Source organism: Empidonax traillii, unplaced genomic scaffold, assembly GCF_003031625.1.
Source record: "Empidonax traillii isolate 1590-97213 ecotype Southwest subspecies unplaced genomic scaffold, ASM303162v1 scaffold132:size1788729, whole genome shotgun sequence".
Taxonomy (NCBI): domain Eukaryota; kingdom Metazoa; phylum Chordata; class Aves; order Passeriformes; family Tyrannidae; genus Empidonax; species Empidonax traillii.
In genome coordinates this window covers 1,727,989-1,741,022 of record NW_020955325.1, presented here as the reverse complement: position 1 = coordinate 1,741,022, position 13,034 = coordinate 1,727,989, and the positions used below count along the sequence as shown (strand labels likewise).

The following is a 13,034-nucleotide window of genomic DNA, read 5'->3' as shown; positions in this document are numbered from 1 at the left end:
GGAGACCTCCATAGTACTCCCTCAGGTTGGTTGCTAGATTTGTCTTGGTAAAAAAAGTCTTTAGGCAGTTTGTTCTTTTAGAACTTCTAAGGATCCAGACAATATAATCTTTTGCTTGAAAACTCATCCTAATTCTCTCTCCTTACCACTAGGCAGTCTAGTCACTCTCATTCATTAATTTTTCACTTCCTCAGCTAAATGTGTTATCCTAGATGTTTTCTCTTATACACAGATTGTCAGTAAATAATTTCTTGCTTCAACAAAAAAGCCTTTTCACATTTCACCTTTTCATGATCCACTGATTGCTTCAGTATAGAAAATCTTTTACTGAATATATGTTTTATACCAATCCGCAGGGGCTTATAATTTGCATAAACAAATTAGGAGAAATGTACACAGTTCTTTGCTGTTTCATGAATGAAATGAGGCATAATGGGCACTAAACACTTCAGAACTGATAACTGCTTACAGGACGCTTAATCACTTGTATACTCCAAGAACTGTATCAAACTCAAAGACTTACTCTACATGGCTTTAAAGCCTGGAGAGGCAAGAATAGCAGCGCTATTCCAAAGAGACATCAACGTACACACAGTCAAGATACGATGGTGTAAAATTATTTATAATCACAAAAAATTAAACTTGAACAAACTAAGTTCTATACAGGAATAAAAAAGGCATCTAACATGGTGAAGCACACACTTTAAGAGAAAACCGTAACACTAGTAAGGGCAGATATAAAAAAAAAAGAAGAAAAACACAAGATAGGAGACTGAGGCAAATCACCTACATTTTTTCATGGTCTATAGCCTTTGTAAAATAAAGCAGGCTAGCCCTAAGGAAACTCTCTTCTTTCTACTTTCTTAGGTATAAAAGTGTAACTATTAATATCCAGTCTGAATTTGGCCTAAGAAAGGCTGAAATATTTTGCATCAAAAAGATTTTGTTTATAGAAAAGTTAAAATAAAACATAAAATGCTATTAAGAATAAGAATGGTCTACATCAAATTCTGCAGCTTTCAGTGGTAGCCTGGTACTATGTGATGTATCTCCACTAGCCTGGGTCTACTGAAATAAAACTCCTCACAAAATCACAAACATTTTTGCCCAAACCTCAAGTTTACTTCTTACAAGGAGTTCAGAATCTGGCCCAGTCTCACACCACCATTCTGAACATCCAGAGGCTAGATGGCAGTTTACCATACAGAACAAAATGAAAGAATGCAGACTAAACCAGCCTCACATATGAATGGGTGATTTCTCTCTCCACAGTCATCACAAGAACGATACCCATCATCGCCTGCAGCTGTCTTCCTTTGCTCATTTGATCTCGATGTCTGCATGTTGTAAAGCACAAAACACCATTGTGGTAGAGTAGGCTGAATGAACATATAGAAACATTAAACCACAACTCAGATATACAGTCTTTTAAGTATCCATTGTGGAAGACAATTTCCTGACCCAGGTTTGGACTTGGTACTTTGAATGAATTGTAAGGAAAACAAAAGAAAAATATCATAAGGAGGGAGCTGATGCTCTAGAAACACTCTCATTCCATGTGGTACAGTCTAATCACACAAACACATCATGTTTCATATGCAACATCGATCTAGATGGTATGCTATCCATTTTTGCAGGGCTGCCCCTTTATATCTCATTTTAAATCAGGAGAGAAAATTGTTTCAGAGGCTGTAATTTTTTGTCATATAAAAGAGACATCTTAGTCAATAAATTTTCACAGTATCTGACTCATAATTAAAAAATGAATCCAAACAGAACAACTGTAAATTAAACAAGCAAATATGTATCTTCATAATAAAATATATTTTTTACTTTAAATCTTATAAACAGAAAGAGATCATAATGGACACTCCACAACATACATGATGTTCAAAAAGCAGACAAATTATTAAAAATTTTCCTTAGCAGAGTATGCACAACTTTTAGAATCTTTCAAATAGAATCAGATCTTGATAAACCATAGCCTACACTATGACATTTGGATTAGTTTTAGTTTAGTGATGCATATTCGAAAACAATGATCATCATGTGGCTTTCATCACTTTTCACCAATAGAACACCCAGAGAAGTGTAAGGAGGTCAAAATCCAGTAAATAGCATCCAAAATATAGTCTATGAGTGGAATATCTAGAAAGGTCCCAGAAGAAAAGCTCCCCCCAACACTCCTCCAGGAAGATTCCTGTAACTTTCATTATTACTATTATTATTAAATACAACTGCTTCTGAAAAAGTCAAGTTGCTAAAGACACATATAATAAATTATATTAAAATTAGACTTCCTGGTTTAATATCTATTTTCTCCTTCTCCTATAATTTGCTTTACAGTTCAATATTTGGTTTTAAAACCTTTGTTTTAAATTTAATTTATTATCAATTAATTATCAATTTAATCTGCTTAATACCTCGGATTTACAAATCTATTTATCCCATATTTGTATTACAATTTGATCCATGCTGCTTTGTTTCTCTTGACAATTGAAAATCACCTAATGGAAGGTTTTGAAGAAAGGAAGATGGACAGAGTCTTTGAGGATGACAGCACAAAGCCTGCGGTAGTTTTGATTCAGTTACAAAAGATCTTGGTCTTGCGGAAAGCTTGCATGCAATTTGCTAAGTAAGAGGTCCTAAATGGTTTTGCATCTTAAGTCTCATTTAAAGATGTACCTTTAATTTCAGATTTCAACTTTTTCCAAGATCATCCCGACGTAAGCTCACTTCTACAACATTGAACAATAAACCAGAGATAAAGTCTTACAGCCATTCAAAAAGTCAATAACACTTTAGAAGTTTCTATGCAACTTTTCTATTGCATGTAGCAGCATGAGTCTCAGATCACATTGCTTATTTGAATAGGTAGGTAGAGTCAGTAATACATATGATGAACGGATACTATACCCAGAAGAGCACAGTAAGCATGCCGTTGTTCCTCATGAATGACTGGCAAATCACCCTTATCCATCCTGGCCACAAAAGAACAAGACAAATTATACCCAAACTAGTTCTAGATTTACCACTAGTGAACACCGTCAGGTATAAAATTGGCCAAACTACACAGGAAGCATTCAACAGAACCCTCTGCATTAATATCAACCCCAATCAGTAGATTTTATTTAGGTATCTGAAATAATATGAAACTAGCACCACGCCACGTAGAGTAGTTTGAAAAAAATATATGGGGAGAAAGCAGAAAAACTTCCAAAACTGATTGGAAAGAGACAGCAATTTTATATTTTTTTTAATGAATGTTTACATCTCAGGTTCAATTTGTTTGTTTCAGTCTATTCAGCAAAATTTGTTATAATTTTTTTTAGAAAATCACTTATTAAAAAGTTCACTTGAGGACAGAGAAAGGTAGATATTTAAAACCAAGATATAGAGAAAAACCATGTCCCTTCATCATTAATGCTGAAAAGTCTCATTGTGCGAGTTCTTATCTTCATGCAGGATTAAAATTTCTTTTTTTGTATTTGTGTCTGTTTCCTCTCCCTTTCACTGACTACCACAAAGAAGAGCCTGACTTCCATTTGCTCTGTAATGTCCCACTAGGTATTCAAGAGCAACAAGATCTCATCTCAGACTTTTCCTACGACAAATTTATATCTCTGCACCTCTCCTCACATGCCAGGAATACTGGTGTCCAGTTAAGTGCCAGCATTTTACACATGTTGTATTATAACATCTAAAGACTATACATTGTCTTCCTCAGACATATCCAGTCACTTTTGCTTAATGTGAGTCACGGAATTCCAACCAATTATGTTTAGCACTATTCACTTTTACCAACTCTTCTGGGGTTCTTTTTGTTTTGCTTTTAAGAAAGCAAGAAAAAGTGGTTTTCTATAAAAAAATACACCAGGATTTGATCTCATTTTCATTCTAGCACAAAACACAAACTAGATATTTTAATATATCACAAAAGATAGAAATCAGGATTGGTGAGAGTCTAATGGCTTAAGGCCATATGCTAACTCATTCCAACGAATCTGAATTTTACAATGGGATTCAAAATAAAACCAATTAAAATGCTGGCAATGACTACTAGCCCTGACCCTTGTCCCTGGTTGTTTCAGAACAATCCTGCAAAACACCCAGTGCTTCAACAGAATTCTGAACATGGCAAACTCCAGCAGCAGAATAAGACCCTCATTCAAATGTCATTCACATTTGGTCTGTTTTGGCCCCGGCCATTCCTCATGTTTACTTATACCTTGAAGGTTCCATGAAATGTTAACAACTCCCTAGCTCATTCAAAACTTGCAAATGGTCCCTTTCCACTACAAATTAACTCATAAAACATGGGAAATAAGTGAACATGGAGTCACATGATCAGCTTTTACCTCTAGTAAACCTCTTGGCTATTTCTCAAAGGAAGAAAAAGTAAACAACCACTTCGCCTCCCAAAACATCATGTAAAGTAACAAACTTCTAAAGTTTCCAGTTCTAGTGTTCTCATTTTCTCAAATAATTCAACTCTCCCCAAAGCCACCTTCACTCAAGCTCTCACAAGAAAGTCTATTTTTTTTTTTTTTTGCAAAGCCCTGTTGCACTAACATCAAATTCTTATTCTTTTGAACTATCCTGCTAGGATCCTGCTGAGGATCTGTTCAGTTCTCACTTAACTTTCTTAGTGTGGAAAAAAACAACACCCTATCACTCCCTTTTATTCTTTACCTTCCAAGAATAGTAATACTTCACCATAAATTCAGCTGTATTCAGGACTGTGCATATGCCACAGTATATTAACACTGATGCAAAACATTTTTTCAATTTTTATATAAATCCTACTGCTGTTGAATCACATAAGGCTTTTGAGTTTTTTTTGTTTGTGTCTTCCCTCCCCAATTTCTTCTGGCATCACGACTTGGTTCCCGGTGCCTCCCAGTTGGTAATTCTACAAAACACTAAAGAACTACTAAAGGCCGTTTAATATGACAAGTGCTGAAGACATAGAAAGCACAGAATATTATACACGTTATTTTAGAGTAACAGTTTTCTTCAAATTCAGGTAACAGAAACCCAGGTCTGGCATAGACATGGGCCCATCTATACTCACTATGTGCAGCTGCAGAAAATCACCAAGCCCAGGGGCACTGTCAATCCGAACAAGGATGCCATCCTTCACTGTTGTGCTGAAGCCCACAGCAAGACGGTCTGTCCTCGTGCTTGGTCTATCATTAGCTGGCCAGGTGTACAGGATGAGACCTCCACTCTTCCCAAATATATATGTGGCACCAGCTAAAAAATACAAAACCAAAGAAAAATGTATTAGTTACTATTTGCCAACTCTGGTGGTAATGCTTTGATTTCCAAGAGGAACAATTAAAGCAAGCATATGCCTTCATTAGTTACATGGGTGAAATTCATGCCTCCTGCTGGCAGGCCGGATGAAGTACATTATTAGTTCCCAAAAAAAGACAAGCAGCATTTAAGATAAAGATAAGACTTTATCAAAACTGATCAAGATGGCTTATCAAGAATAAATGATTTCATTAGTGCTAATACCCCAGACAGTGCTGGATAGGACACTGCCTTTCTGGGGGGTGAAAAACAACACGCCCCTTCTGTTTCAAATGCATAGGATTCAATCTTATTAGGGGATTTAAAGGAAATATTGGCAGTTCTCCTTGAGGCTGGACATGCCTTCAGCTGAAGACTATTCATACATAGTAGAAGCCTATCCTTTTCTCAACACTTCCTAAGATTTTTTGATATTTAATCCACAGATTTCCAGCACCGTTTGTCTTTACAGTGAGCCTGGGAATTTTTTCCTTGCCCTTGTTTTTAAGGACAACACCAAACCTCTCCCAAGATGAACACTGTCCTCCCACATTCATGAGGGCCATCTGAGCTGAGGAAGACAGACACGCAAGTGAGGAATTGTTGTCCCAAACAAGGAAGCTGAGAAGCAAAAGCATTCTGGAGTTCACAATCTGACTTGTACTAAACACTCCAAGTTAGAAGTAAGATTTTATAACTCAGCAGTTATAAAATCAGCCCCTGAGCTTCTTGGAAAATATATCTGAAATTCTGAAAATATCTGAAAAAAAAAAAAATCTACAGGCATACCAGGAAAAACACTTCTCAATGCTTCAGCCACTTACTGAACCTCATTTTCTGAGCCCTATTACAATGTTACATAACAGTAAGCAAAAATAACCAGCTTCCATTACTGAAACAAGGATGAAATATCTGTGGAAAGCACAGGCAATTACTGGGTACACTTTCTAATCTGAGTGAAAATACAACTGATGATTTTTTTTCCCACCATACCAACCAGAAACATGCATCAAGCAATCATGAGCAGAGTAAATGTAGTTAGATACAGAAACAGGAATCATATATGGATAACTTCTACACTTGCCTACAAAGCTGCAGCTTCACTAAAGCTGTTTATGATATGAATTCCAAATAAATGCTACACATTAGTAGAAATAATTGATACGCTTCTCCCTTGCTAAAGAGGCTTCCTTTGGACATCTCAGAACACATTACCAAAACAAACATCAAAAACTCAGCCACACAGGAATGAAATTATTTGTTAACAGCTGACTCAATGACAGAATGAAAACTAATTATGTTTCCTTCCTTCTAGGCCTGTGCATATCCAACAGAACATGCCTTCAGAAAATTCAGACAAGTGTGTCTGAAATCAGGGTTAGATAGGAAATTTCACTCATAATCCAGAATTAACAAAAGAGCACACTGGCATTCTACAACTGTGCACATATTTCAGTTTCAGAAAGATTAATTTTACAGACTGAATTCAATCTCCCAGTTGACCTTTGAACTCCAGATATAGGGTGCATGACTACTGCAGGATGTATAGAAAGGAGGTTGGTTTGTTTGTTTGTTTGTTTAAAAAAATCCCCAACTGTATCTGTAACCGTATGGTTAGATAGTTGGAGATGACCAGGTAGTGAATTATCTATGTCTTCCCCTCATGCACAGGTATACCAACAGCCCCCTAAAACTATGCTACAAATATTCTCCCTCAGTTTATCAATTTGTTCTATAACTTCCATGTGTATTTGCATTACAGACCAAAACTAGGCACAGCAAAGTCTTAAGCAAAACAAGATTTACTTGTTACTTCACAGATTAAACCCCACTTTTCAAAATTACTGTCACTTGAACTGCAAGTTATCCTCCTTTTCTTTGTACTGGTTATCAGGCCCTTCAGCAGCAAAAACAAGCTTGGTGGAGAGTTCTTCACTATTTATGAAGACCAATTAATTCTTTGTCTCTCTAAGAGCCATTTGGCTGCAGGTAGACCATGTTAGTCCTCCAATGAGAACCAATTAGAACCAATTATGCCCTCATAGGCCTTTTATGAAACTTAAACAGATCTTATTTTCTCCTTACAGAGCACAGATTTTTGCTTCTAAGCCTAACTCAGTACTTCGGTACTAAGGTACCAAAGGTTCCTAAGGTAAGGAGCAGTATAACACAGTATAAACCTACCTCTCGGATCTTATTTCAGTTTTCTGTGAGATGGCTCTACATATTGCTTCTGGAAGACATATAGTGTTCTGGTTCAACTAGGAATGTCAACTCATCCCTGGAGTTCTGCTGGTCCACAGACTGTCCAATTTTACTTTTCACTGTGATGAACTTTGCAGTCATACATGCTGGCAAGGCAGTGAGCTTTTGCAACAAAGATAATTCAGATCATAGAATCAACCAGGTTGGAAAAGACCCTCAAAATCATCAAGTCCAACCCTTGATCCAACACCACCGTGGTTACTAGACCATGGCACTCAGTGCCACACCCAGTCTCATCTTAAAAAGCTCCAGGGACAGAGAATCCACCATCTCTCTGGGCAGCCCATTCCAATGTCTGATTAATCTCTCTGTAAAAATTTCTTCCTAATATCCAACAATGCAACAACCAGAGCAGCACTACCCAAACAGACCTGTTAGCATAAGCCTGGTGGCCAGCAGTTGTTTCATTATTGTCCAGGTCAGATATACCTGCATACTAAAAGATGGGCCACTTGCTTTATCTATGTGTAGCTGAATGCATAACAATTTGTTGGATACATCAAACTCCCCTTCACAATCTTTTTGAGGATGTACAGGATACGCATTGCCATGTTTGGAAAGAGATGCACATTAACACTGTGCCAGTATCATTTCCCCCCTCCCACCCCCCCCAGATTATGAACAAAATAGCTAATCCAGTCTGAAAAGGCAAGGTGCAAACATCAAGTAAAAGTGGAAGAGGAAGTGTTAGAAGAGTTACAACCATATTGTAATCACATAGAAGGAAAAAACAACTAAAAAGACAAACCGTACAACACAAACATGCAGACTTAAATACTTCTATTTGACTGCAGCAACCATAACTATCCTTACTTTGTGGTTTTGCAGAGAATTGTAGAATAATTAACCAAAGAACTCTGATTAAAAAAAGCTAGTGAAATGAATGTCTGTTGATCTCATTGTACCTAAGCTTTGTTACACACCACTTTATTAGACAAGAACACATACTTTTCTCCAGGACACTTTCTATTCAAAACAGTAGATACTACACTCTAAATGAGCAGCCAATTTATATTTAGTTTTTCCTCATTGTTCAACGTTTAGTTATGTAACTCTTTTAATAAATACAATACCAACTATGCCTTGACAAGAGAAAAGTCTGAGGGACTGATTAATTTCATTTGTTATTGTTACAGTGTTTCACCACTTCAACTGTATAACATTAACTTCAACCTATACCATGGGGGGAAAAAAAAAAAAGAACACGATCACACAAAATTATTTCCTCAGTCAGTTGTGTTAGCAAGCTCACTTCTCACAGTGCCCAGATTTACTGTACCAACATGTAAAAACACATAAAAGCAGAATATTTTCACCTACTCTACTGGGATATTCCATGCTGAATTTGGTCATCATGGGGAGCTCAGAGAACTAAAGATACATATAGTTAGGGAGCATTCCCTACAGATTTAAGTTACTAGGACACCATGACACATTTAGCATGTACAAAACTTATAAACTCATAAAACTTAGAGTGGGAGTTGACTTCTTCCAGAAATTACATAACTTGTAGCTATAACTTACATCTTTGGTGTTTAGAGGTTTAAATATTAAAGGTGGTTATGTTGCAATGACAATGCCTCCTACATATCTAGCTTAGGTAAATTATGTATTTGCTGGCTAAATTTATGGATAAAACTGATAGATTATTCAGTAAAGTCACAGTATTTTGAAGCAAAGATGCCTCACAGAAAACTCCTAACAGAAAAGTTATAACCAAGGTTATAAGCCACAGCAAAAAGTCTACAAGTGAGCTGTGCTAAGAAACAAGTAATTGAAGTTGGCACCATCAGCTGTCATTTTAACTCAGTTATCACTGTTTCCTCATCATCACCCAAAGTCTTCAAAAACCTATTTTAAAGAAGAGTATTCTTCAATCAACACAGTACAACTGCAGCACCTTTATCCTGCCTTAAACTATTACAGTAAAGTAGTAAAAAATAAGTCTGTCACATCGGCACAAATTATAGCTTCTTTGCCCTAGGGATCCTGTGAATTTCCCCAGATTAAATATTCAATTGCAAATTCTCTCTTTGCATCTACTAAGCCATCAGCAGCCTGTTTTGCCTCAGCACAGCTGTAGCTGTGGCCAGGAAAATGCAACATTTGGTAGTTATTACAATGTTTATACATTGAAGGGTTAATGGCAGCAACTCTGTACTGGCACATAAGTACAGGTGAATATAGTGTAGATGTTACAGTTCATATTTTTACAAGCAAAAAAGTACCTTTAGGATGAAAATTATGAGGAACTCAGGCCAATTCAAAAGCTACAATAATTACTTAACACCAAAATTCGCGACCACAGTGCCACATCTCTGTGACATTGTCATGGGCAAAATAATCTCAGCTGGGGTAATCTCACTTAATTGGCTTTCCTGACAATTAAAACAAACGTTTAATTACTGATTCAGGCATTGGGGAACAAGGACAACAATTAAACACTTAGGGGAAGTTCCTTCCTCCCCCAGGCTCAGTTGCAGGTCAATACCTCTCCTCCCCCTCCCTCACTTCCCCTCCCTCTGTGCTGCAGTGAGACAATAGGTAATGCAGAAGGTTTCCTTCCACTTTCTGTGCTACAGCATCTCTTTTCCATGAGCTACAGCCCCTCAGGGTGCTCCTACATCTGTATTTCCCACAGGCCCCAGGCCCCTCAGTGGTGTCCCTGCTCTGGCACAGGTCACCCTCTGGCCCAGTTCCTTTGAGAGTGTCTCTATTCTGGCCTGCAGACCCATCAGAGGCAAGCTTCGTCCAACATGGAGTGCTTCCTTTCAAATGAATGTGTCCTCAGATTGTCCTCATCAATGTTCTCTTCTACATGCTTCTCCCTGAACCTTATTCTGTGCCTCCTTCCTTTGTGCGTTCTCCTATGAGCCCTCCCATGCCACTTTCTGTGTCTCCTACCCCTGATAGCTATTGCCCTTCTTTAAATGAGTCCCAGCAGCAGCACTATGCTGCTTCAACAGGTTGAGGTTCTGGCATGTTGTGGGTTGTTTTCATCCATGTCAGGGCTAGCAGAGACCGCACATAGCAGTTCAGAGCCTCCTCCCACACCGGGTGCTCTGCAGCCTCCTGCCACTCATGACCCAGTATAAGCAAATATCCTGATTGTGGTGGTAATTCACCAAAAACCATGAGATATGTAAACTTATTGATATCAACTTCCCATCTAAGCTACAAGGTATATGTCTTTCCTTAAATTATTATGTCTTTATTCTCTTACATAGAATTCTTAAAGTATTGTCTTGGTTCTGGCTAGGACAGGGTTAATTTTTGCAGTAGCCAAGAGGTTATTCTATACCTCATGTCATTTTCTGAGGATGGGGGAAGGGCTCCTTTCTGCACTGCATAGCTTGGTAAAGGGAGCAGTCTCAGGTATGCTTTTATCTGCACGACCGGGGAGAGGACATGAGAAAGTGGAATGGAAAACCATATCAGCACAGGTACATGAGTTGAGAGAAAGAACAATCACCACAGGAAACTCTTGAGTCTTGAAAAGCAAGTCCTGTGGTGACATGACACCCCAGAAAGAACTGAGTTGGACAATAGGACTCACTTCAAAAGTTGCCTCATAGACACCTGGGCCAGGGAGTGTGGTATTGAGTGGATATATCAATATTCCCTATCGCACTCCAGCCTCTGGGAAAATTGAATGGTACAATGGACTGTTAAAAACCATTACATTTAATAAATGTATCATTCAGTAGAGGCCACCTGGTTAGTTGACACTAAAGGTTCTACCAGTTGAGCTGGCCCTGCTCAATCAGAACCTCTGTGTACCATAACAGGGCATAAAGGCCCTGTGGTACATACAAGAAGTGTGTTAGGGATGACAGTTGGGATTAGTTCTGCCTCAAGCAAAGGCAAAACCATCCATGGGATTATTTTTGCTCAAGGACCTGTGTGCACTTGGTGGGTAATGTAGAGGGATAGGGAAACACAATGTTTACCCAAAGGCGCTTTGATTTTTTGGGGTTAGAACAGTCTGTAATGTTGAACTGTATAATACTGGTTGCTGACTGACACTGCTACTGTATGCCATAACAATCATGGACACTGAGTATGGACTGCTGCAGATATACCAGTCGTGAGCTCCTGATGTAGCTTGGAGCCAGCCAACAGCACACCAGCTCTCCTGCTCTGGAAGACATCCAGGATGGATAGAAACCACAGTCATGGATCAAATGAACTCAGACATCTTGGAGGGACAAACTATGGCTATGGAAATTATATCTGTGCTTGTGCATATACGTATATAGTTTGAAGGTGTAGGATTTGGGCATGATGTAGCTGGTATAGAATACCATACACTTAATTGGGGAATATCATTCCTAAACCACAACAAGTATAGGTAATATTTTACTTCTTAACACTTCTGTAAAAGGACTGGAAACTTTTTTTACACTCCTCAGAGGAGAAATGGAAGACATCAATTTTTAAAGTCAAAATTCAAATGCAAGTATTCAAAATTCAACACCAGTATTCAAAGAAAAGAATCCTACTGCATTTTCCTTACCCATTGCTTGCTTTTCTTGGCCTTTTCTCCACACCTCCCACTTTGTGCCTACTTTATGGTCCTACTGTGTTTTCTGCTTAGTCCAGTAGTTCTGATGAGTCTCTTGGGGTATTTCATATGGCAGTCTAAAGGTCCTAATATATTTATAAATAATCATAACCTTCTACTATTTAAAAAGAAGCTACCAGTTCATCTACAGGAAAATTTGTGATGGCATTTTGCTCTTCTTTCTTGGCAGAAAACTAAAATTTAGGTAATTTTCAAGAAGTAGTGTTGCAAAAGGATGGAATCAGTAACATATTAGACATGACCACAGGTTACATGAGAAAATCCAGAGCCAATTCACATCAGGAAGGAAACCTTGGTAGCCCCTGTAATTAGCAGCCCTTTAACCACCAGCCCTCTAAAGGTATAATTAAATAAAGGAAACATGATAGTTTATACAGACATTCAAAATTCCACAAAGTCTCAATAAAAAAAGGTAGAGCTTTTTCCAAATTTATATGAAGAAGAAAAAGTAATGGTGACCCTTATCTTCTTGCACCTGGCAGTTCATTTACTATCACCAGAAAAGGCACTAGTAAAGCAATGCAGGTTAGAATATTGTCATGAAAGCAAGTGAGAAAAAAATCAGGTATACATCTGCAGAAACTCAGTAAGGAGACAAAATTTGCTGCAGCAGGAGGCATCATTATTTGGTCATGAAATAAAAAAGCAGTTCCAAAAAAAATGGTATATAAAGAGCTATTCTGCTTTCATAAGTGAAGATGTACAAGGCAACAAGGAAGAGCTGCTAAGATCAATTTCTGTTCTAACAGAAAACTCTGATAAAATAGATTGGAGGTTTTGCTTGAAATCTGATTGGACAGATCTGATTACTGCCCCAAAAATTAAGGTCTCTGCCTTATGTTCACAGCTTAAGGTAGACTGCACATCTGACCACTCAGTTTCTACT

The 13,034-nt window shown here is 37.9% G+C and overlaps 1 protein-coding gene across 1 annotated transcript in view; it reads right to left on the bottom strand.

Moving 5' to 3' along the window:
• Positions 1–4,993: 4,993 nt before the first annotated feature.
• NRXN3 (neurexin 3) overlaps positions 4,994–13,034 on the bottom strand; it is a 744,047-nt gene continuing 736,006 nt past the window's right edge. The window contains exon 17 of the mRNA XM_027883699.1: positions 4,994–5,256. Within this exon, the coding sequence (XP_027739500.1) occupies positions 4,994–5,256 (263 nt within the window). The remainder of the gene's footprint in view (positions 5,257–13,034) is intronic.